Source organism: Myotis yumanensis, unplaced genomic scaffold (assembly GCF_028538775.1).
Source record: "Myotis yumanensis isolate MYYU_CA2020_CCGP unplaced genomic scaffold, mMyoYum1.0.hap1 SCAF_18, whole genome shotgun sequence".
Classification (NCBI taxonomy): Eukaryota; Metazoa; Chordata; class Mammalia; order Chiroptera; family Vespertilionidae; genus Myotis; species Myotis yumanensis.
In genome coordinates, this window is record NW_027223769.1 from 6084724 (window position 1) to 6109990 (window position 25267).

Consider the following 25267-nt stretch of genomic DNA (forward strand, 5'->3'; position numbering starts at 1 on the left):
CATATTATTTAACATGAAATATATTAGGCAATGGCTGTCGTTACTAAATGCTCTTGGTTTTTATTTTTGTTATTCCAAAATAATTTTGTTTCACACAAATTGTTGCTTGGTGATTTAACTCAGCACTCTGACAATATTATTCCACTGTCTTGTGTCTTCTATTGTTGCTCATGAGAAATCTGACATCTGTCTTATTGTTGTTCCTTTTGTAAGTAATCTAATTTCTCTCTGGCTGCTTTTAAGATTTATTTCTCTAAAATTTTAATATAATTGATTATATTGTTTTATTTCTAGAAGTTTAATACTTTTCTCCTGCCCTAGATCTTAGATCTTACTTTTGAAAAGATGTCTATGTAGTCTCTTTCTGATGGTTTTGATTTTATATTTTTATATATTTTAAGCATTTATGTTACACTAGGGGCCCAGTGCACAAATTCATGCACCTTGAAAGGAACTGTGGGCTGCAAGGCTGTGTTAGGCACAGGGGCGGGTCTCGGCCCATCTCTGTGCCCCAGCCCGACCCCTCCTACAGCAGCTCCTGGTCCTCTGTCTGCTGGCAGCTCCACTCCCGCCACCGTTCCCATGCGCTGACAGTGTTGGGCCCACTTGCACCCGCTGATGGCGTGGAGTGATTGGGTCTGGTGCTAGCAGCGGGTGCGAGTGGGGCTGGTGCCATCAGCGGGTGCAAGTGGTGGCTGCTGCCCCTATTGCCCATCAGGAGCAGGGGGAGGTGGAAGCCCTCAGGGGCGATCAGGGCCTGCAGCTGCTGCTCACACCAGCTGATGGTGCCGAGTGATTAGGACCGGCACTGGGCACAAGCAGAAGGTGCAAATGGCAGCTCTGGTGCCAGCTGCAGGTGCAAGCGGGGCTGGTACTGGCAGTGAGTACAAGTAGCGACTCTGGCACTGGCAGCAGGTACAAGCACCAGGTGGGACTGTGGCACATGGGAGCAAAGAATTTTCAGTAACTACCAGAGGCTCACCCTGATGAAAGCGACCGGTGCCCCACCTTGGTCTGGCGCCCCCACTCACCTCCTCCACCATCCCACCGCAGCAAACGCCCTCCACATTCTGCACACGCCCCCTGGTGGTCAGCACATGTCATAGGGACGGGTTGTTCCACCGTTCAGTCTATTTGCATATTAGCCTTCTATTATATAGGATACTGGAGGCCCGGTGCATGAAATTTGTGAGGTGGCAGGGTGTCCCTTAGCCTGACCTGTGCCCTCTCGAAGTCCGGGAACCCTTGGGGGATGTCTGACTGATGGCTTAGGCCTGCTCCCCCCAGGCCTAAGCCATCAATTGGACATCCTTAGCACTATCACAGAGGTGGGAGAGGCTCCAGCCACTGCTGCTGCGCTCACCAGCCGTAAGCCCGGCTCAGGGCTTCTGGCTGAGCGGTGCTCCCCCTGTGGGAGTACACTGACCACCAGGGGGCAGTTCCTGTGTTGAGCATCTGCCCCCTGGTGGTCAGTATGTGTCATAGAGACCGGTTGTTTTGCCGTTTGGTCGATTTGCATATTCACCTTTTATTAAATAGGATCTTTTATTTCTAGAAGTTCCACTTTGCTCTTTTTAAAAAATTTTATATATTTTTTTATTTATTTCAGAGAGAAAGGGAGAGGGAAAGAGGCATAGAAGCATCAATGATGAAAGAGAATCATTGATTGACTGCCTCCTGAATGCCCCCCCACTGGGGATCAAGCCAGCAACCCAGACATATGCCTTTGAGTGGAATCGAACCTGGGACCCTTCAGTCCATGGGTCGACACTCTATCCACTGAGCCAAACCAGCTAGGGCACACTTTGCTCTTTTCTATGTCTTCTATTTGTCTCCTTATTATGTTCATGCTTTCCTTTAAGTTCCTCAACATATTTATAATAGCTGTCTAAAATTCTTGTCTGCTTTCGATCATTATTGTTTTTTTAGTCTATTTATATTTCCTGATTTTGATTCTCACTTTCCTGCTTCTTCCCAGTAATTGCTAAGTGTCTAAATTTTTTGTTCTTTTTTTAAAGAGCAGCTTTACTTGGAAGACAGTTAAATTGCCTGCAGATCAGCTTTCAAGACTTGAATTTAAGCTCTGTTAGTATAGATTTATGGTGGCCTTTAATCTAGGCCACGAGCAGGCACCTGGCGCCTGTGACCCAGGCTTCCCTTGCAGCCCCCGCTTCATCCAGAAGGTCATCTGGTCTAATTAGCATATTACGCTTTTATTATAGATAAATTCAATAATGGCAATTTCTGGGGAACAGATCTGATTCTTCAGTTTCTTGCACACATGAGGGCTCCTTTGTACTGATGAATTATCTGTAGCATTTTTTTTTCTTTTGAGAGTCTAGGCCAAGAATGAAATATAACTTGTAATTTTCTTTTGAGGACAGATGGATTTTTTTCCCCTCTTTGAAATAAAAGTCTTGGATAGTCCTGATTTTGAGAAGGGGTTCATTGCTAATCCATGACCATTTGTAGGCCCAAGAGTTTGTCTCCTGGATATTTTTCAGAATATTAACATACACATTTTAAGGCACTTTAAGTCAGGAAATACCCTGAGTTCTGTGACTTCATAGCATGCTTAACTCTAGCTTCTGGTCCTCATGTCATTGTGCCTCCTTTGGATGTTCTTTACTTTCTTTTAAAAAAATTTTTAAATTTATATTATTGTTGAAAGTATTACAGATGTCTCCCTTGTTCTCCCCATTTACCCTCTCCTCCCCACTCCTGCCACCTCCCCAGTTTCAGCACACTATTGTCTGTGTCTATGAGTTATGCATATTTGCATATAAGTTCTTTGGTTGATCTCTTCCCACCCCACACCCTGCTCTTCCCTCTGAGAATCATTAATCTGTTGCATGCTTCCATTTTTCTGGATCTATTGTGTGTGTCAGTTTATTTTGTTCATTAGATTCCACATATAAGTCAGATCATGTGTAATTTGTCTTTCTCTGAGTGGCTTATTTCACTTAGCATAATACTCTTCAGATCACTCCATGTTGTCTCAAAGGGTAAGATATCCTTCTTTTTACAGCTGCATAGTATTCCATTGTGTAAATGTGCCACAACTTTATCCATTCATCTAAAGATGGGCACTTGATGGTTTCCAGATCTTAGTTATTGTAAATAACACTGCTATGAACATAGGGGTACATATATTCTTCTAATGTTTTAGGATTCTGGGGATACATTCCTAGAAGGGGTATCACTGGGTCAAATGGCAGATCCATTTTTAATATTTTGAGAAAACTCCACACTGTTTTCTGTAATGGTTGTACCAGTCTGCATTCCCACCAGCAGTGTACTAGGGTTCCTTTTTTTCCCACATACTTTCCAGCACTGTTTATTGAGTTATTGATGGTTACTATTCTGGTAGTGTGAGAGGATACCTCATTGTAGTTTTAATTTGCATCTCTCTAATGATTAGTGACATTGAGCATTTTTTCATATGTCTCTTGACCATTTTTATGTCCTCTTTGGAGAAATGTCTATTTAGCTCCTCTACCTATTCTTTAATTGGATTGTTTGTCTTCTTTTTGTTGAGTTGTATGAAGTATTTTATATATTTTGGAAATTAAGCCCTTATCAGATGTATCATTGGCAAATATTTTCTCCCATATAGTGGGTTGTCTTTTCATTTCAATGATAGTTTCCTTTGCTGTGCAGAAGCTTTTTATTTTGATGTAGTCCTATTCGTTTATTTTTTCCTTTGTTTCTCTTACCCTAGGAGACATATTGGTGAAAATTCTGCTACCTGAGATGTCGGAGATTTTCCTGCCTCTGTTTTCCTCCAGGATTTTTATGATTTCACAGTTTACATTTAAGCCTTTAACCATTTTGAGTTTATTTTTGTGTATGGTGTAACTTGGTCATCTAGTTTCTTTTCTTTCTTTTTCCTTTTCTGTATGTACCTGTCTAATTTTCCCAACACCATTTATTGAAGAGACTGTCTTTACTCCATTGTATGCTTTTGCTTCCTTTGTCAAATATTAATTGAGCATAATGACTTGGGTCATTTCTGACTTCTCTGTTCTGTTCCATTGATCTGTATGCCTGTTCATGTACTTGTACCAGGCTGTTTTGATTACTGTGGCTTTGTAGTGTAGCTTACTATCCTGTATTGTGATTTCCTCCAACTTTGTTCTTCTTTTTTAAAATCTTTATTGTTGAGGATATTACAGATGTCCCCCTTTTATTCCTCATTGGCCCCCCCCCCCCACCCCATGCCTTCACCACCCTATTGCCTATGTCCATAGGTAATGCATAGCCTATATAATAAAAGGCTAATATGCAGATTGTCCCCTAGGGAGTTCGACCAACTGGGAGTTCAACTACTCGCTATGACGTGTACTGACCACCAGGGGCGGCATGGAACGAAGGAAGGCCCTGGCCAGCAGCTGGCAGCCGTGGGAAAGCAGACCCCGATTGACCCTGGTCACCAGCCAGGCCTAGGGACACATGCATGAATTTCATGCACTGGGCCTCTAGTATGTATATAAGATCTTTGTCTAATCTCTTTCTGCTCCGCCTCCCTGCTTCCCTCTGAGATTAGTCAGTCTGTCCCATGTTTCCATGCCTCTAATGCTATTTTATTCACCAGTTTGTTTTTAGATTTCTTGTTGATTTATTTTGCTTTATAGATTCAATTGTTGATAGATATGTATATATTGCCATTTTAATGTTCACATTTTTTTACCTTCTTCCTTTTCTTAAAGAATACCTTACAACATTTAATGTAATACTGGTTTGGTGGTGATTAACTCCTTTAGCTCTTTCTTTTCTGTGAAGCTCTTTATCTGACCTTGAATTCTAAATGACAGCTTTGCTGGGTAGAGTAATCTTGGTTGCAGGTCCTTGCTATTCATCACTTTGAATATTTCTTGCCACTCCCTTCTGGCAAGAAATCATCTGACAACCTTATGGGAGCTTCCTTTTAGGTAACTGTTTTTCTCTTGCTGCTTGCTTTTAAGATTCTTTCTTTGTCTTTAACATATGGCATTTAATTATGATGTGTTTTGGTGTGGGCCTCTTGTTTGGGACCCTCTGTGCTTCTGGAGTTGTAAGTCTATTTCTTTCATGTAGGGGAAGTTTTAAAACCTATTTCTTCAAATAGGTTTTACTATTGTACTCTCTCTCATCTCCCTCTGGCAACCCCAAATGCAAATGTTCATATGCTTAAAGTTTTCCTAGAGGCTCCTTACATTTTCTTCATATTTTTGAATTCTTTTTCTTTTGGCTCTTCTGATGAGGTGTTTTTACCTTCCTCATATTCCAAATAATTGATTTGATTCTCAGAATCCTCTACTCTACTGTTGAATCCCTGTAAATTATTCACTATTTTAGTTAGTGTATGTTATTTTCTGACTCGTCCTTTTTCATGTCTTTGACTTTCTCACTAAGATCCTTGAAAGTCTCACTAAGTACTTTGAAGCTCATTTTTAGTCTCTTGAAGCTCTCATTAAGATTCTTGTGTAATCATATAACCATCATTTTTAATTCTCTATCCAGCAGTTTATGTGCTTCCATTTCTTTCATTTGTGACACATTTCTTTGTCCCCCCATTTCGGCTGCTTCCCTGTGTTTGTTTCTATGTATTAGGTAGAGCTGCTCTGTATCCTGGAATTGGTAGAGTGGCCTTGTGTATTAGGTGTCCTGTAGGGCCCAGTGGCTCAGCCCCCCCCCCCCGCCCCCGCCCGTCACCTGCACCTGAGCTGGGCATTCTAGGTGCACCCCTGTGTGGGGCTGTGTGCACAGTCTTATTGTAGTTGAACTTTGATTGCTGTTGGTGTCATTGAGAGGAATTGACCTCCAGGCCAATTGGCTGTGAGGACCAGTTGCGACTACAGTGGAAGAGCAGCTGTGCAGTAGACACCCCTATGGAGCAGGACTTGCTTAAGTGGGGCTTTGAAGCTGAGTCTGCCCCTTTAGTGTGTTTCTTGTGGATGTGTATAGTTGTAATCTGGTATGGTCTGAAGCTGTCCACTGAGTACACTGGCTCTGGGGTCTCCTGGGAGGTGTAAAGTCAGCCACTTCTTGGGGCCCACCCAGCAGGAGCTACAGAGAAGTCTTCAGATGGCTGCTACTTGTATTGGCCTTGTGAAGTGGCCAGGTGAGACCCAGCTCTGAAGCATGGCAGGCTGGTGCTAGTGCCAAGTCTTAGGCCTTTTATTGATAGGCTTGGGGCATGATGACACCATCTGCTGCTGTTTGAGAGATTTTAGCAGTGTGAAGTCTGAGCCAAGTCAGGTCATTCATATGCAAAAGCTACTGCAGACATCTTGTGTAAGGCTGAAAATTAGATGGGGCAGGGTTTCTGGGAATCACTGGGGCAAAGTGAGCAGTGTGAGCCAGGCTGATGGAAACTCAGATATAGTTACCAGTCAGCTCTGCAACAGGGGGAGGTCCCAGCACAGAAAAAATGACCCCTGCAAGGACCCCCCAACCCCATCTGGGAGAAAGCTGACCCCAAGTTCCTGCCCTGATGTCAGACAATCCAATTCTTCCCCATATGTCCTTGGGTCCCCCAAAGCCGCCTGGCTCTGGAACTCAGAGTGATCGAGTCTGAGTAATTTTATATGCTGGACCTTTAAGAGGAATACTTGGGATTCCAGCAGACCTCCCTGTCATTCAGCCACAATCCCCACTAGTTTTTACATCCCAAAGTTAGGTGGACTTCCCAGCTCTGGAAGCCTGGCCTGGGGGTTTGGTGTGGGGCTGGGATTCTTTGCTCCTCATGCAGGGGCTCTAAAGCTGAGATAACCCTCCCGTTTATAAAAACAGCCCACGTGGATATCAGAACAGCCTGGTCTGTGCCTCCACCCTTCCTACCAATCTCAGTGGGCTTTCTTCTTCACTTCTCTACTTGTAGGACTTCCATTCAGCCTGCTTCCAGGCAGTTCTCTTTTGTATTTCAGTTATAATTTTTATGAGGTTTTGGGAGGTGGCAAGTACCCGCGTTTACCTATGCCACCATCTTGGTTCTCCTCCAACTCTTTTCTTAAGATTGCTGCAGCTATTCATGGTCATTTTTGGTTCCATATACATTTTTGGAGTATTAGTTATAGATCTGTGAAATACGCTGTTGGTATTTTAATAGGGATTGTATTGAATCTATAGATTGCTTTGGGTAGTATGGATATTTTAATGATGATAATTCTACCAATCTATGAACACAGTATTCCTTGAGTTGTTTATATCTTCTTCGATCTCTTTTTTCAACATTCTGTAGTTTTCTGAATATAGGTCTTTTACCTCCTTGGTTATATTCCTAAGTATCTTAATTTTGGGGTTGAAATAGTTTTTTTCAGATTTTCTTTCATAGAGTTCATTATTTGGATGTAAAAATTCCATCGATTTCTGCATGATAATTTTCTATGCTGCTACATTGCAGGGTTTATTTATTAAACGTAATTTTTTGGTGGAGTCCTTAGGGTTTACTGTGTACAATATCATGTCATCTGCAAATAATGACAGTTCTGCATCCTCTTTTTCGATTTGGATGCCTCTTACTTTTTATTCTTACCTGATTGCTGTGGCTAGGACTTCCAGTACTATGTTGAGTAAAACTGATGAAAACAGATATCCCTGTCTTATTCCTGTTCTTAGGGGAAATGATTTTAATTTTTTCCATTGATTATGATGTTGCCTGTAAGGTTGTCATATATGGCCTTTTTATGTTGAGGTATGAACCAAACCCTCTATTCTCATATTGCTGAGAGTTTTTATCAAAAATGGGTGTTGGATTTTGTGGAATTCTTTTTTATACATCTATTAATATGAGCATGTGATCTTTGTCTTTCAATTTGTTTGGTCCTGGGAGAGTGTCAGTGTAGCTTCCTCTTACTCTGCCACAATTTTTCTCTTCTCAGTACCCTGTTCTTTTTTCCGATAGGTACTTATTTTTTGCCTTTTTTATTATTTTTGCCTGTGTTTCTCTCCTTTTCTCTATTTCTTCCTCTTCTTCCATCAGTCCCTTTAGCATTTCTTACAATGCTGGTTTGGTTGTAATAAACTGTTTTAGTTTAGTTTAGTTTTTTTTTTTTTTTTTTTTTTTTTTGTCTAAGGATCTCCTTATTTCACCTACAATTTTGAATGATTGCCTCCTTGGATAGAGTAGTCTTGGATTAAGTCCCTTGCTTTTTATTACCTTGTATACTTCTTGCCACTCTCTTCTGGCCTGAAGTTTTTCTATTGAGAAATCAGTTGACAATCTAATGGGAGCTCCCTTGAGTGTAACATTCTGTCCCTCTCTTGCTGCCTTTAAGATTCTTTCTTTTTCTTTAATGTTTGCCATTTTAATTATAATGTGTCTAGGTGTGGGTCTTTTTTGGGGGGATCACCTTAATTGTGACTCTCCGTGCTTCCTGGACCTGTGTGACTTTCCTCTTCATCTTGTTAGGGAAGTTTTCTGTCATTATTTCTTCAAACAGATTCTCTCTTCCTCGTTCAGATTCTTCTCCTTCTGGTACCCCCATGATGCGGATTTTGTTACATTTCATGTTGTCCCAAATTTCCCTTAAACTCTCCTCCTGCCTTTTAATTTTTGTTATAAGTACCTGAGGATACTCTTCTTTTGAATTTGGAGAGAGTGGAAGGAAGAGGGAGGCAGAGGAAGAGAAACATCTATGTGAGAGAGACACATCAACTGGTTGCCTCCTCACACCAGTGCTGAGGATTGAGCCTGCAACCAAGGTATGTCCCCTTAATTAGAATGAAACCTGGGACCCTCATTCCACAGGCTGATGCTCTATCCATTGAGCAAATCCAGCTAGGGCTAATTTTTGTTCTTATTGCTGCTCTGCTTGGGTGATTTTTTTCTACCTTGTTTTCTATTTTGTTGATCCTGTCTTCAGCTTCTTCTAATCTATTATGATTCTTTTTAGCGTATTCTTTATTTCAATCATGTCATTCTTCATTTCTGATTGGTTTTAATTCATGCTTTCTACAAATGTTTTCATGTTGATATAGTTTCCACTAAGTTCTTTATAGTTTTCATTATATTGCTTATAATTTTCACTAAAGTTGAGCATCCTTATAACCATTACTCTGAACTTTACTAGTATATCTGATAAATTGCTTTTATCCATTTCATTTAGCTCTTTTTCTGGAGATTCCTCCTGCTCTTTCATTTGGGGCCTGTTTCTTTGTTTCCACATTTTTCTATTTCCTTGTGTTTGTGTGTTGAAGAAGACTTCTGTGCCTCCTATTCTTGGTGCAGTGGGCTTCTTGTGGGCACCAGAGGTGTAATTTCCTTGATCTTCTGAGCTGTGCTCTAGGAGTGACTCTTTTGTGGGTTATGTGAGTTCTCCTGTTGAGTTTGGGTCTTGGTTGCTATTGTTCCATTTGTGGTTAGGCTCAGCCCTCAGTCTTGTTGACCGTGTGTCTCAGCCCCGACCACATCATGCCAGTTGTTATATAGGTGCTGACAGAACAGAACAAGACAAAACCAGACCAAACCTAAAAGAACACGAAGAGAAAAAGAAAACAAACAAAAATTTAAAAAACCACAAAAAAAACACACAAACACTAATAAGAACACTATCTTCAATAATAAGACTAAAAAACAACTTAAAAAACCCTCAGACATTAAAAAAGAGAGAATATGAAAGGCATAATACTAGAATTAGAAGAGAGCGGGGAAACACCTGCAACAAAAATAAATAGAAAAGAGAATATGAAAGCAAAGAAGGAAGAGACCAGAAATAGGGCAATTATAAAGAAAAAAGTTGAAAATAATGATTAAAATAATAATTTTAAAAAGTAAAAATGCTAAATAAAATAGAATAGGAAAACAAAAGAATAAAAAGGTTAATTAAAAATAAGAATTAAGAAGATCCACGATGGTGGCCGAGAGGGCGAGAGTGTGAATGAGTGAGGGAGTGTGTGGACGTGTGGGGCATGTATGTGTGTGTGAGTGAGGGACAGTGTATTCCACAGGACTTTTGGGGGCTGGCGGGCCAGGCTCTGCTAGCCAGGCAGCCTTTACTACCACTGCAATCTCTCCCAGGGCAGCTGACTTTGCTGCATTGACCATGCCAGCTTGAAGGGGAGAGCAGCTGTGACTGGGAGCCCAGCCTCACCTCCACTCAGGGAGCCCTCAGACACCACCCGGTACCCTACAGCCACACCACCAGGGACTTGCTGCCTTGGGTGCGAACCCACAAACACCGAGACTCTAGCCTCCCTGGCCAAGGCTCCTAAAAAGTTTGTCCAGGGGAGACAAAATGGTGGCCAAATAGGTGGATGTGTCCTGCGCCTTCTCATGGAGCAGATAGAAGAAACAGCTGAATCGAATAACATCCACCTGGAATTGGTGAATTAAACACAGCTGGTGAGACCATCCACGGCCATAAAGTATGCAGGATGCCTGGAGAACAGTACAATTGGGGAACTGGGCTGGAGAGAAACTTGCACAATCGGGACTAGAGGGTCAGAAGGAAACTGCACTGCACCAAGTCTGCATCCCTTGGGGACACGTGTCATACTCGACTTTGTAAGGTGGCCCACAGGGCAGCTGGCAGCTGAGGACTCTAGATCTCAATCCAGTGATGGCGAACCTATGACATGCATGTCAGAGGTGACACGTGAACTCATTTTTTTTGGTTGATTTTTCTTTGTTAAATGGCATTTAAATATGTAAAAAAAAAATCAAAAATATAAATCTTTGGGAGAAACCAAGATGGCGGCATAGGTAAACACCGGAAATTGCTGCCTCCGACAACAACTTCAAAAATACAATGAAAAGACAAAACGGACATCATCCAGAACTACAGGAAGGCTGGCTGAGTGGAAATTCTACAACTAGAAGGAAAGAGAAAAGCACACTGAGACTCAGAGGAGCTGCGGAAGTAAAGTGCAGAGGTATGGAGGCTCGAGAGTGCGCGGAAAGAGGCTGGCACCTGAGGACACGGCTGTCTTTTTGAATCGGGAGGGAATCACAAGCTCCTGACTGCTCTGAACTCCAGTTCCGGGAAGTCTCTGGGGTCCCAGGACTCATACGGGGAGAAACTGGACTGTCTGGCAGAAGGCAAAACTCGGAACTTGAGGACGGCTTTCCCTCAGAGGTGCTTGCAGCAATTACCAGGACACTGAGACGTGGGGCCCCTTAGGGCAGGGCTGAGGATCATAGCTGCTTGCCATAGCTGCTTGCTCTGCCCTGTTGATTCCGAGACCCTGCCCCACCCAGGCTGCGGCAGAAGCTTTTGCATATGAATGCCCTGGCCCTTTGCAATCTGAAAATTACCTAACGAATTGCAGCTGGGCCAGACAGACCCAGAACTTCCAAGAGAAGGCCCAAGGCCCCACAGCAGCTTGCATTGCTTCACAGCTGGGCCTCATCTGGGCACCTCCAAACCCCCCAAAAAGGAAGGGGAATCTGCAGATCTCTTCGTAGCTCCTGCTGGGTAGCCTCAGGCAGAGGCTAAATTAGCACCTCCTTAGAGATCCAAGAGCCAGTGTACCCAGTGGTCAGAGTGGGACCATCCAGATTACAACTCCTCAGATCCATAAGGGACACACTCGGGGACAGACTCAGTGAGCACCAAAGCCCCACTGAAGCAAGTCTTGCCCCAGAAGGATGTCTTCAACACAGAAGTTCTCCCACCATAACCACAGCTGATTCTCACAGCCAGTTGGCCTGGAGGTCAATTCCTCCCAGTGATACCTACAACAATCAAGGCTTAACTACAACAAGACTGTGCACAAAGCCCACAAGGGGGTGCACCAAGAGTGTCCACCTCAGGTAATTGGGGAGGCTGAGCCACTGGGCCCTATAGGACACCTAGCACACAAAGCCACTCTACCAACACAGGGAAGCATAAAAAATGCGGGACAAAGAAACAGGTCACAAATGACAGAAATGGAGGAAAGCAAATGACTGGATATAGAGTTCAAAACCACGGTTATAAGGCTTTTCAAGAATTTTCTGGAAACTGCCGATAAACTTAGTGAGACCCTGGAGGATATGAAAAAAGACCAACTAGAAATTAAGCATACACTGACTGAAATAAAGAATAATATACAGAGATCCAACAGCAGACAAGAGGATCCCAAGAATCAAGTCAAAGATTTGAAATACAAAGAAACAAAGAATACCCAACTGGAAAAGCAAAAAGAAAAAAGAATCCAAAAATATGAAGGTAGTGTAAGGAGCCTCTGGGACAACTTCAAGCATACCAACATCAGAATTATAGGGGTGCCAGAAGAAGAGAGAGGGCAAGATATTGAAAACCTATTTGGAGAAATAATGACAGAAAACTTCCCCTACCCGGTGAAAGAAATAGACTTACAAGTACAGGAAGTGCAGAGAACCCCAAACAAAAGGAATCCAAAGAGGACCACACCAAGACACATCATAATTAAAATGCCAAGAGCAAAAGACAAAGAATATTAAAAGCAGCAAGAGAAAAAAAGTCAGTTACTTACAAGGGAGTACCCATACGACTAACAGCTGATTTCTCAACAGAAACTATGCAGGCCAGAAGAGAGTGGCAAGAAATATTCAAAGTGATGAATAGCAAGAACCTACAACCAAGATTACTTTATCCAGCAAAGCTATCATTCAGAATTGAAGGTCAGATAAAGAGCTTCACGGATAAGGAAAAGCTAAAGGAGTTCATCACCACTAAACCAGCATTATATGAAATGCTGAAAGGTATTCTTTAAGAAGAGGACGAAGAAAAAGGTCAAGATAAAAATTATGGACAGCAAATACATATCTATCAACAAGTAATCTAAAAATAAAGTGAATAAAAAATATGATGAACAAAGTAAACTAGTGAATATAATAGAACCAGGGGCATGGAAAGGGAGTGGACTGACAATTCTTGGGGGGAAAAGGGTGTGGGGGTGTAGAAAGAGACTGGACAAAAATCGTACACCTATGGATGAGGAGAGTGGGAGGGGTAAGGGCAGAGGGTGGGGTGGGAACTGGGTGAAGGAGAGCTATGGGGTAAAAAAAAGAGGAACACCTATAATAATCTGCACAATAAAGATTTAATTTAAAAAAATAAATAAATAAAAATAAAAACATAAAAAAAAGAAAAAAGATTTAATTTTAAGGACAAAAGAAATGACATATGAAAGTTAAACTTTACTTAGTACATTTTTAGTGTATAATAATATGTGTACACTTATCTTAAGTTTGTTTATTTTGTATTGTATGACCAGCAATTTTTTTCAGATTTTCTTTTTTTTTTTTGATAATGTAAGTAACTATGGTAATGATTGTTATAGGTTGAATAGCAGCCCTCCAAAATATAGCCACAACTTAATCCATGGAACCTATGAAAGTTACCTTAACTGGAAAAAAATATATTTTGCAGAGGTGATAAAGTTAAGGATCTTGAGATGGGAGATTAGCCTGAATTATCCAAGTGGGCCCAAAATATGTACTCACATGGATCCTTATAAGAGTGAGGCAGCAGGGTCTGGGAAGGGGGGCAGGGATATGGGGGCGGGATTGAAGGTCATCTATAATACTGTCAACAATAAAATAAAATAAATCAGGATAAAAATCTCTAAAAAAATAAAATTAAAAAATATATAAATCTTTGTTTTACTATGGTTGCAAATATCGAAAAATTTCTATATGTGACACGGCACCAGAGTTAAGTTAGGGTTTTTCAAAATGCTGACACACCAAGCTCAAAAGGTTCACCATCACTGTCTTAATCCATAGCCATGGGAGGCTGTGCCCAGAATGGCAGCCTGAAGTTCTGCATCAGCTGCGCAGTGCCAGGGTGAGAGAGATGCACAGCGGTGCAGTTGCTCTTTATATTTTCCTTGCTTCTACTTGGTAAACCCAGTGAATAGGATTTCAATTACAAACACTCACCGAGACTGCAGTGCAGGAGAAGGTGGTTTTGTGGAAGCTGGGGAGCAATATAGGGAGAGGCGACCAGGAAGCCAGCTCTGGGACAACCAATCCCTCCAACCCTGAACAGACATTTTTTCTCCTGAAGACCAGACTCCTAGCAGCACAGCTGCACCCAGCCTTGAGCTCGGCAGGGGAAACAAGGATTCTGAATACCCCCAGGTAACCCTCAGGGACTGAGTAGAGGGGATATTTGGCCCTGGAAACTAATACAGAAACAACACCACCTAGAGCCCGTCTCAGAAATAGACGCCTGTGTAAATATGACTGAAAGCAGGCATAAAAACAAAGAGAAATAAGCCAGTTGGAGAAACATAAATATCACATGATCTCACTCATATGTGGGATATAATGAACAACATAAACTGATGAACAAAAATAGATCCAGAGACAAGGTAACACTGAACAGACCATCCAACCTCAGAGAGAAGGCAGGGGAGGGGTTTAGAGATCAACCAAAGAACTTGTATGCATGCATATTAGCAAAACCAATGGACACAGACACTGGGGTGGTGAGGGCTTGTCCTAGGGAGTGGGAGTGGAGAAAGGAAAAAAAAAAAGAGACTAAAATAGATGACAATTGGAGAATATGGGAAAAAAGATAGAAGAGACTGAAAATCCAAACCAAACAAAAATAAACAAACAAAAGACAAAAAACAAAACACACACACAAAAACCTAAAACCAACCAACCAAAAAACCAAAACCTTTGGGTCTGCTATTTGTGGAGCATGCTGGATTTTATTTTGATGCTGTTGTATCTGGCCCTTTGGTGTGTGGGTCCTGGGTCTCCTGGTCAGTTTTCTGGTCCAGGCCAATGTGATTTTCTGTCTGTGCCTGTCCCGGGGCAGCCTGGCTGAAGACCTGCAGTGTGGATCCCAAGTAGAGGCTTTGTCTGCTTGGGGTTCGCCCTTTTAACGTATTTGTTCTGGGCACCTTTCTATCCCCCCACAGAACTGGGGCTCTGCAGGGTATCTGTTCCCAGTTAGGATGGTTTCAAGAGATTTGTGTTAGGGGTGCCCATAGCTTTTAGAGGTGGGTGAGGCCTTCCTCTCCTTCCAGTGCCTCAGCTTTGCCTGGGTCACTGTCACTGCCTTGTCATCACCTTTACTCTGTGTCTTCTCCAGTCCTTTCTCCTCACTCCCCACTCCCAATATTTCTGATCACTGAGAATAATTGCAAAATAAGAGAAAGAAGACAACTTCATTTTGCCTGTATCATCCTATTTCGCATGCTGCCAGGATTGTTCAGCACCAGAAATAACTTTCCCAGCTTGAGAGAGTTTTCCGAAAAAGAACAACCTTTTTTCTTTTTTTTTAAATCTCCTTCCTAGGAGCATGATGTTTATCTTTTTTTCTTTCTTTTTTTTTTTTTAAATAAATTTTTATTGTTGAAAGGTCCCCTTTTTTTCCCCATTGACACCCTCCAGCCCGCCCCCCTGCTCTTTAGCACCCTATTGTCTGTGTCCATGGGTTATGCATACTAGTATATGCATACAAGGTCTTTGGTTGATTACCTCCCACCCACCCTCCCTTCCCCACCTTCCCTCGAAGATTCCACACTCTGTTTCATGCTTCCTTGTCTCTGGATCCACTCCACTCATTAGTTTATTTTGTTACTTAGATTTCTTTTTTTTTTCTTTTTTTTTTTATTAAATTTTTATTGTTCAGATTACATTTGTTCCTCTTCCCCCCCCATAACTCCCCTCCTTCCAGTTCCCGCCCCACCCTCCGCCCTCACTCCCCACCCACTGTCCTCATCCATAGGTGCACGATTTTTGTCCAGTCTCTTCCCGAATCTCCCATTCCCCTTTCCCCCCCAAGAATAGTCAGTCCATTCCCTTTCTATGTCCCTGATTCATTATAATCACCAGTTCATTCTGTACATCAGATTATTTATTCACTTGATTCTTAGATTCACTTGTTGATAGATGCATGTTTGTTGTTCACAATTTGTATCTTTACCTTTTTCTTCTTCCTCTTCTTAAAGGATACCTTTCAGTATTTCGTATAATACTGGTTTAGTGGTGATGAACTCCTTTAGCTTTTCCTTGTCTGTGAAGCTCTTTATCTGACCTTCAATTCTGAATGATAGCTTTGCTGAATAAAGTAGTCTTGGTTGTAGGTTCTTGGTATTCAGCACTTTGAATATTTCTTGCCATTCCCTTCTGGCCTGCAAAGTTTCTGTTGAGAAATCAGCTGACAGTCGTATGGGTATTCCCTTGTAGGTAATTGAGTCTCTTTCTCTTGCTGCTTTTAAGATTCTCTCTTTGTCTTTTGCTCTTGGCATTTTAATTATGATATGTCTTGGTGTGGTCCTCTTTGGATTCCTTTTGTTTGGGGTTCTCTTCGCTTCTTGGACCTGTAAGTCCATTTCTTTCACCAGGTGGGGGAAGTTCTCTGCCATTATTTCTTCAAATAGGTTTTCAATATCTTGCTGTCTCTCATCTTCTGGCACTCCTATTATTCTGATGTTGGTACACTTGTAGCTGTCCCAGAGGCTCCTTACACTATCTTCACACTTTCGGATTCTTTTTTCATTTTGCTTTTCCAGTTGGGTGTTTTTTGCTTCTTCGGTTTGATTCTTGTGCTCCTCTGGTCTGCTATTGGGTATAATATTCTTTATTTCAGTCCGTGTATGCTTACTTTCTAATTTCTTTATCGTAGCATCGAGGGTCTCATTAGTTTTCGTGAGGCTCTGCTCAAGTTTATAGCAAGCCCTCAAAATTGCGATTCTTAGCTCCATATCCTCCATTTCTGTCATGTTATTTTGTCTCCGCATCTTTTATGCTTTCTTGGTGCACCCCCTTGTGGTCTTTGTGCGCAGTCTTGTTCTAGTTAAGCCTTAATTGTTGTAGTTAACACTAGAGGGATTTGACCACCAGGCCGACTGGCTGTAGGAATCAGCTGTGTGGAAAACTTCAGTCCTCTGGGGAGGCGCTAGTCCAGCCTTTGCCTGAGGCAATCGGCAAATGGCTGTGCGCAGGGTTTGGGCGGGGCGGGCTCAACAGGGCGGGGGGGAGGGAGCAGCTATGGCTGCTCTCAGTCCGTCTCCAGGGGCTCTGCCTCTCTGTCCCCGCAACCGCTGCAAACCTCGGAGGGACCGTAGCCAGACAGTCCCGCTTCTCCCGTTTGAGTCTGGGTCCCTAGAGACTCGCCCGGATCTGTAGCCCGGAGTCTGAGACTCACTCCTGATTGAAAACGACAACCGCGCCCTCAGCCACCAGCCCGCTTTGCGCGCGCACCGCCGCACCACCGTACCTTTAAATTTTCCACACTGTGCCTCCTCTAAGCCTCGTAATGCTGTTGTTTTTCCTTCTAGTTGAAGAGTCTCTCCTCAGCCAGCCTTCCTGTGGTTCTGGGTGATGTCCGTTCCGTCTTTTAGTTGTATTTTTGAAGTGGTTGTTCGAGGCAGCAAACTCCGGTGTTTACCTATGCCGCCATCTTGGTTTCTCTCCTTGTTACTTAGATTTCACGTATGAGTGTGATCATGTGATACTTGTCTTTCTCTGACTGACTTATTTCACTTAGCATGATACTCTCCAGGTGCCTCCATGCTGACTCAAAGGGTAAGAGATTCTTCTTTTTTACTGCTGCATAGTATTCCATGGTATAAATATACCACAGCTTTTTTATCCACTAATTTACTGATGGGCACTGGGTTGTTTCCAGATCTTAGCTATTGTAAATTGTGCTGCTATGAACATAGGGGTACATATATTATTTGTGATTGGTGCTTTGGGTTACTTAGGATATATGCCTAGAAGTGGGATCACTGGGTCAAATGGCAGATCCGTATTTAATTTTTTGAGGAAACTCCATTCTCTTTTCATAATGCTGGCACCAGTTTGCATTCCCACCAGCAGTGTACTAGCGTCCTCTTTTCTCCACATCCACACCAGCACTTGTCATTTGTTGATTTGTTGATGGTAGCCATTCTGACAGGTGTAAGGTGATACCTCATTGTCATTTTAATTTGCATCTCTCTGATGATCAGTGACTTCGAGCATTTTTCATATGTCTCTTGGCCACCTGTATGTCCACTTTGGAGAAGTGTCTATTTAGGTCCTTTGTCTATTTTTTAATTGGATTGTTTGTCTTCCTTTTGTTAAGTTGTAGAGTTCCTTATATATTTTGGATATTAAATGTTTATCAGATGTATCATTGCCAAATATGTCCTCCCATACTGTGGGCTTCCGTTTTGTTTTGTTGATGGTTTCTTTTGCTGTGCAGAAGATTTTTATTTTGATATAGTCCCTTTTGTTTACTTTCTCCTTAGTTTCCTTTGCCTCAGGAGATGTATTTGTAAACATAGTGCTACTCAAGATGTCTGAGATTTTGCTGCCTATATTTTCTTCTAGGATTTTTATGGTTTCATGACTTACATTTAAGTCTCATCAATTTTGAGTTGATTCTTTTGTTTTATTTATTTATTTTTTAAATTTAATTTAAATTCTTTAGTGTTTCAAATATTACATGGGTCTCTTTTTCCCCCATTGACCTCTCCCCAGCTGCTCCCACCCACCAGCACACGCCCTCACCCCGCTACGGTCTGTGTCCATTCGTTATGCTCATATGCATGCATACATGTTGTTTGGCTGATCTCTTAAACGACTCCCCTCCCCACCCCTCACCTTACCTCATAGGTTGGACAGTCTGTTCGATGCTTTTAGGTCTCTGGTTCTATTTTTGTTAATCAGTTTATGTTGTTCATTATATTCCACAAATGAGTGAGATCATGTGATATTTATCTTTCTCTGACTGGGTTATTTAGCTTAGCATAATGCTCTCCAGTTCCATCCAAGCTGTTGAAAATGGAAAGAATTCCATCTTTTTTACAGCAGCATAGCATTCCATTGTGTAGATGTACCACAATTTTTTAATCCACTCATCTGTTGATGGGCACTTAGGCTGTTTCCAAATCTTAGTTATTGTAACGTATGCTGCTATGAACATAGGGGTGCATAGATCCTTTCTGATTGGTGTTCCTGTTTTCTTGGGATATATTCCTAGAAGAGGGATTACTGGGTCAAATGGGAGTTCTATTTTTATATTTTTGAGGAAATTCCATACTGATTTCCACAGTGGCTGCATCAGTCTGCATTCCCATCAGCAGTGCAAGAGGGTTCCTTTCTCTTCACATCCTCACCAGCACTTGTCGTTTGTTGATTTGTTGATGATAGCCATTCTGACAGGTGTGAGATGGTAACCCATTGTCATTTTGATTTGCATCTCTCAGATGATTAGTGACTTTGAGCATGTTTTTATATGTCTCTTGGCCTTTTGTATGTCCTCTTTTGAAAAGTGTCTTTTTTTTATCTCTATTTTATTTTTTTCCACTCTTATTTTTATTATCTCCTTCTTTCTGCTCACTCTGTGCCTTTCTTGTTGTTCTCTTTCTAATTCTTTAAGTTGTAGAGTTAGATAATTTATTACCAGTTTTTTTTCTTGAGGTATGCCTGTAATGCTATGAAATTCCCTCACTACTGCTTTCACTGCGTCCCATAGATTTTGGATTGTTGTGTTTTCATTGTCATTTGTTTCCAGGATGTTTTTAATATCTTCTTTGATCTCTTTGGTAACCCAATCATTGTTTAATAACATGCTATTTAGCCTCCAAGTGTTTGAATTTTTTTGAATGTTTTTTTTAATAATTAAATCTTTATTGTTCAGATTATTACATTTGTTCCTCTTTTTTCCCCCCATAACTCCCCTCCTCCCAGTTCCCACCCCACCCTCCGCCCTCACTCCCCACCCACTGTCCTCATCCATAGGTGCACGATTTTTTTCCAGTCTCTTCCCGCATCTCCCACACCCCTTTCCCACCCAAGCATAGTCAGTCCATTCCCTTTCTATGTCCCTGATTCTATTATAATCACCAGTTCATTCTGTTCATCAGATTATTTATTCACTTGATTCTTAGATTCACTTTTTGATAGATGCGTATTTGTTGTTCATAATTTGTATCTTTACCTTTTTCTTCTTCTTCCTCTTCTTAAAGAATACCTTTCAGCATTTCATATAATACTGGTTTGGTGCTGATGAACTCCTTTAGCTTTTCCTTATCTGTGAAGCTCTTTATCTGACCTTCAGTTCTGAATGATAGCTTTGCTGGATAAAGTACTCTTGGTTGTAGGTTCTTGGTATTCTTCACTTTGAATATTTCTTGCCACTCCCTTCTGGTCTGCAAAGTTTCTGTTGAGAAATCAGCTGACAGTCGTATGGGTATTCCCTTGTAGGTAACTGAGTTTCTTTCTCTTGCTGCTTTTAATATTCTTTGTCTTTTGCTCTTGGCATTTTAATTATGATGTGTCTTGGTGTGGTCCTCTTTGGATTCCTTTTGTTTGGGGTTCTCTGCCCTTCCTGTACTTGTAAGTCTATTTCTTTCACCAAGTAGGGGAAGTTTTCTGTCATTATTTCTTCAAGTAGGTTTTCAATATCTTGCTCACCTCTCATCTTCTGGCACCCCTATAATTCGGATGTTGGTACGCTTGTAGCTGTCCCAGAGGCTCCTTACACTGTCTTCGTATTTTCGGATTCTTTTTTCATTTTGCTTTTCCGGTTGGGTGTTTTTTGCTTCTTCGCATTTCAAATCTTTGACTTGATATTTGCGCTCCTCTGGTCTGCTGTTGGGAGTCTGTATAATATTCTTTATTTCAGTCAGTGTATGCTTACTTTCTAGTTGGTCCTTTATCACACCATCAAGGGTCTCATTAGATTTCCTGTACATCTCATCAAGTTTATCGACAGACTCTAGAAGCCTCTTGAGAGACCTCAAAAGTGTGGTTTTGAATTCTATATCCAGTAGCCTGCTTTCCTCCGGTTCTGTCCTTTGTGGCCTGTTTCTTTGTCTCGGCATTTTTTTATGCTTCGCTGTGTCCATAGAGTGGCTTTCCATGTTAAGTGTCCCAATTACCTGAGGTAGACACTCTTGATGCACCCCCTTGTGGTCTTTGTGCGTAGTCTTGTTGTAGTTAAGCCTTGATTGTTGTAGGTAATTACTACTTGACCTCCAGGCCAACTGGCTGTGAGAATCAACTGTGTCTGCAGTGGGAGAACTTCTGTCCTCTAGGGAGGTGCTAATCTAGCCTTTGCCTGGGGCTATCCGGCAAATGGCTCTGTGCAGGGCTTGGGCGGGACCGGTCCACAGGATCAACAGGGCGGAGGAGGGAGCAGTTGTGGCTGCTCTCAGTCCGTCCCCAGGGGCTCTGCCTCTCTGTCCCAGCAACTGCTGCAAACCTCAGATGGACCGAAGCCAGACAGTCCCGCTTCTCCCGTTTGAGTCTGGGTCCCTAGAGACTCGCCCGGATCTGGAGCTCAGAGTCTGAGGCTCCCTCCGGATTGAAACAGACAACCGTGCCCTCAGCCACCAGCCCGTGCCGTGCGCACTCCGCACCTTAGTATTTTACTTCAGCACTGCGCCTCCTCTGATTCTTGGTTCCTCCTAGTTGTAGAACTTCCACTCAGCCAGCCTTCCTGTGGTTCTGGATGATGTCCATTCCGTCTTTTAGTTGTATTTTTGAAGTGGTTGTTCGAGGCAGCAAACTCCAGCGTTAACCTATGCCTCCATCTTGGTTTCTCTCTGAATGTTTTTATTGTAGTTTATTTCTAATATTATGCCATTGTGATCTGAGAACATGCTTGATATGATTTCAGTCTTCTTGAATTTGGAGAGACTTTTCCTGTATCCCAATATTTGGTTTATCTTTAAAAATGTCCCATGTGCACTTGAGAAGAATGTATATTCTGTGTCTTTGGGGTGAAATGTTCTGAAGATGTCAATTAATTCCATCTGATCTAGGGAGTCACTTAGGATTGCCGTTTCTTTGCTGATTTTTTGTCTATGTGATTTATCCAGTGATGTCAATGGGGTAAAAAAGTCTCCTACTGTGATTGTATTGCTGTTGATCTCTCCCCTAATATCTTCCAGTTGTTTTTTTTTTTATGCATTTGGGTGCTTCTACATTGGGTGCATATATGTTTACCAGGGTTATAGTTGCTTGTTGGATCAATCTCTTTAGTATTATGTAGTGACCTTTGTTGTCTCTTGTGATGGCCTTCACTTTGAGGTATATTTTGTCAGATATAGGTATTGCTACTCCAGCTTTTTTTTCTTTTCCATTTGCATGAAAAAAAATTTTTCCATCCCTTCACTTTCTTTCTGTGTGAGTCCCTTGTTCTGTGGTGGGCCTCTTGTAGACAGCATATAGTTGGGTCATGTTTTTGTATCCATTCATCCACTCTATGTATTTTGACTGGAGCATTTAATCCATTTATATTTGATATTATTATTGATAAGTAGTACTTATTTATTGCCTTTTAAATTCTGTATGGCTACGTTTCTCTCTCTGTTTCCTCTTCTCATTACAACAGTCCCTTTAGCATTTCTTGTAATGCTGGCCTGGTGGTGATGTATTTCTTTAGTCTTTTTTTTTTTTTTTTTTTGTCTGGGAAAGTCTTTATTTGATTGTCTATTTTGAATGATCAAGCCTTGCTAGATATAGTAATCGTGCTCTCAGATCCTTGCTTTCCATTACCTTGAGTACTTCATGCCATTCCCTTTTGGCCTGTAGAGCTTCTGATGGGAAATCAGGTGTCAGCTTTATGGGAACTCCTTTGTAGGTAATAGTTTGTTTTTCTGTTGCTACCTTTAAGATTCTCTCTTTCTCTTTAATTTTTGGCATTTCAATTATGATGTGTAAGGGTGTGGGCCTGTTTGGCTTCTTCTTGCTTGGGGTTCTCTATGCTTTCTGAACTTGTGTGACTTTTTCCTTTACCTGGTTAGGGAAGTTTTCTGCCATTATTTCTTCAAACACGTTCTCTATCCCTGTCTCCCTTTCTGCCTCTTCTGGCACACCTGCTATTCTAATATTGTTACATTTCATGTTGTCTCACAGCTCCCTTAAGTTTTCCTGATGTTTTTTAATTGTTTTTTCTTTTTGGTTCTCTGATTGAGTGATATTTTCAACTCTGTCTTTTAATTCACTGATTCAATCCTCAGCTTCCCCTAATCTGCTGTGTATTCCTTCCAATATGTTATTTTTTTGTATGTTATATCATTCTTTATGTCCAGCTGTTCTTTTTGCAGGGTTACTGTATCTTTTTTTTCACGCTATTGAGCATCTTTATCATCATTACTCTGAACTCTCTTTCAAATAAATTTCTTATCTCTGCTTCATTTATCTCTTATTCTGGAGAATTCTCTAGTTCTTTCATTTGGGGGTTGTTTCTCTGTCTCCTCATTGTGGCGGTCTGTTTGCATTTGTGACTGTGTATTATTTAGATCAGTGATGGCCAACATTTTGAACTCAGTGTGTCAAAATTTTGAAAAACCCTAACTTAACTCTGGTGCTGTGTCACATATAGAAATATTCATAATTTTTTTTATATTTGCAACCATAGTAAAAAAAGATTTATATTTTTGATATTGATTTTATATATTTAAATGCCATTTAACAAGAAAAATCAACCAAAAAATATGTATAAAATGAACAAAAACAGAAAAACAATGTACATTTAGGAAAAAATAATTTAAAAAATGATAATCAAATGGTACGAAAACTAGAAATTAGTGACTTTTTTGGTGCTGAAGTTAGTCTGCTAATTCTTCGATTGCAGGTTCATACTTGGTGCACTTCAAGGCCAAGCAAGCGCCACTAACTTCATCTGTTAGCCGGTTTCTTTTGTTCGTTTTAATGTTATTTAATGCTGAGAACAAAGTCTCACAAAAATATGTTGATGAAAAAATTGTTAGCAAAGCCATCGCTAGATTTTTTATGTCGCTAAAAGTGTCAGGTACTCTGTTCCAAGCACTCAAAATTTCTTGTTCGTAGTTGCACTCTTCTTCATTATTCAAACGATTTTGTTCCAGATTTTCAAGTTTCGACCTTAAGTCGACAAACACATGAGACTAAATGCTACCTTGAAAATCTTCAAGTTGCATCCCTAAATTGTCCGTTTGCATCTATTGGAAATCCTTTAATTCAACCTTACATATTTTGTTTCCTGATGTACTTATTAGCACTGATTCTAACTTTATCAACTTTTCTCTCATTGTGAGGCCATCAGAATATCTAGCAATAATGGCCAACCAAGCATTTGATGTGACATCAGTAGTTTCATCAAGAAAAATCGAAAAATATTTACAACTATTTAAGTCTTTTTTTAATTGATGTTGTACGTTTTTGTTAAGATCTATTTTTCTGTCTTTGATAGTATTTCTACTGAGTGGTAACTCAGAAATTCTTTTAATAATATCATCTTTATTTTTCATATTGTGAAATAGAGCTGGTGCACATCTTAGAAATGTTTCCTTAATAAATTCTTCGTCACTGTGGGCTTTTCCATGCTGAGCTATGGAGTGAGCAATACAGTAACTTGCTAATGTTAAATTTCTAGAGCATCTTACAAATTTAATGATGGAATTTGATTGACTTTTATAGAGGTGTAGCTGCCTAGAAATGTATTCCTTCCTTTCATCGATACTTTTTTTCAAGAGCTGACAATAATTAGTTTCAAAATGTCTCTTTAATTCCACATTCTGCTTATTACCATTTCATTACACAGTATGCACAATGATCTGTTGTTTCTGTCGACAATCCCTTACATCTCGGTCCATATGTCTTGAAATGGTCGGCTACTGCTACTTCCACTTCCTTTATCATTCAATCTTGCTTTTTTATTTTTTTTTGATTCTCCATGACAAGGCTGCAAAAATGAATAAATATAAATCATGGCGTTTTTTATAAAAGGTTGATAGTTTTCTTACCTATTAACTTTTTGCAGTGTTGTTGCACTGACTCCTGGTGCAAAACAATTCAAAGATAGTATGTATAACCAACAAATATATGGTGCTGTAATCAATTATCCAACACGCAGAATGTCTTGCCGAGCACTGTTGCACTGTATATCTTTTTCTTCTAACCCTCTCACTCCTGCCTCCTAATGAACATGGTGATCAAGTGCGTCAGTTTGCCAAATGCATGCATGAGAAGCTTACCCGCGGCACATGTTGACAATAACGAGGCCGTTTCCAGAATTGGGCATTTTGTCACTTGAGTAAAAATAAAATGTCATGAGTAAAGATTAATCTCTTTATATTGCAATTCTTAACCTTTTTATATTAATGTCAATATTGGAACAATGTATCTTGGATGTTTTCACTATGTATCTTTGCTACGCAACATCAATGTACATGTTTACATCCGGTTTAGAATTGCATTACTGATCATGAGTAACGTGAGTAATAATATTACTCGAGTGATGCCCAACTCTGGCCGATGCGAGAGACATATATTTGAATTATGCAATTTTTTGTCTCTGTCGATGCGTGTCACCAAAATGAGTTAGTGTGTCACCTCTGACACGTGTGTCATAGGTTCGCCATCACTGCTATAGGTCAT

General features: G+C 41.0%; 1 protein-coding gene across 10 annotated transcripts in view; it reads left to right on the plus strand.

The window, feature by feature from the left end:
* LOC138997037 (zinc finger protein 420) overlaps positions 1-25267 on the plus strand; it is a 69810-nt gene that overhangs the window by 41270 nt on the left and 3273 nt on the right. Inside the window, exon 1 of one of the 10 annotated variants that reach the window (XM_070398419.1) lies at positions 4345-4481. The exons of 8 other annotated variants lie outside the window; for them this stretch is intronic. In XM_070398419.1, the coding sequence (XP_070254520.1) occupies positions 4457-4481 (25 nt within the window). In that variant the 5' untranslated portion in view covers positions 4345-4456. Of the gene's footprint in view, positions 1-4344; positions 4482-8584; positions 8686-25267 lie in introns of those variants that run through there. One more of the 10 variants, XM_070398421.1, reaches the window with a different exon arrangement.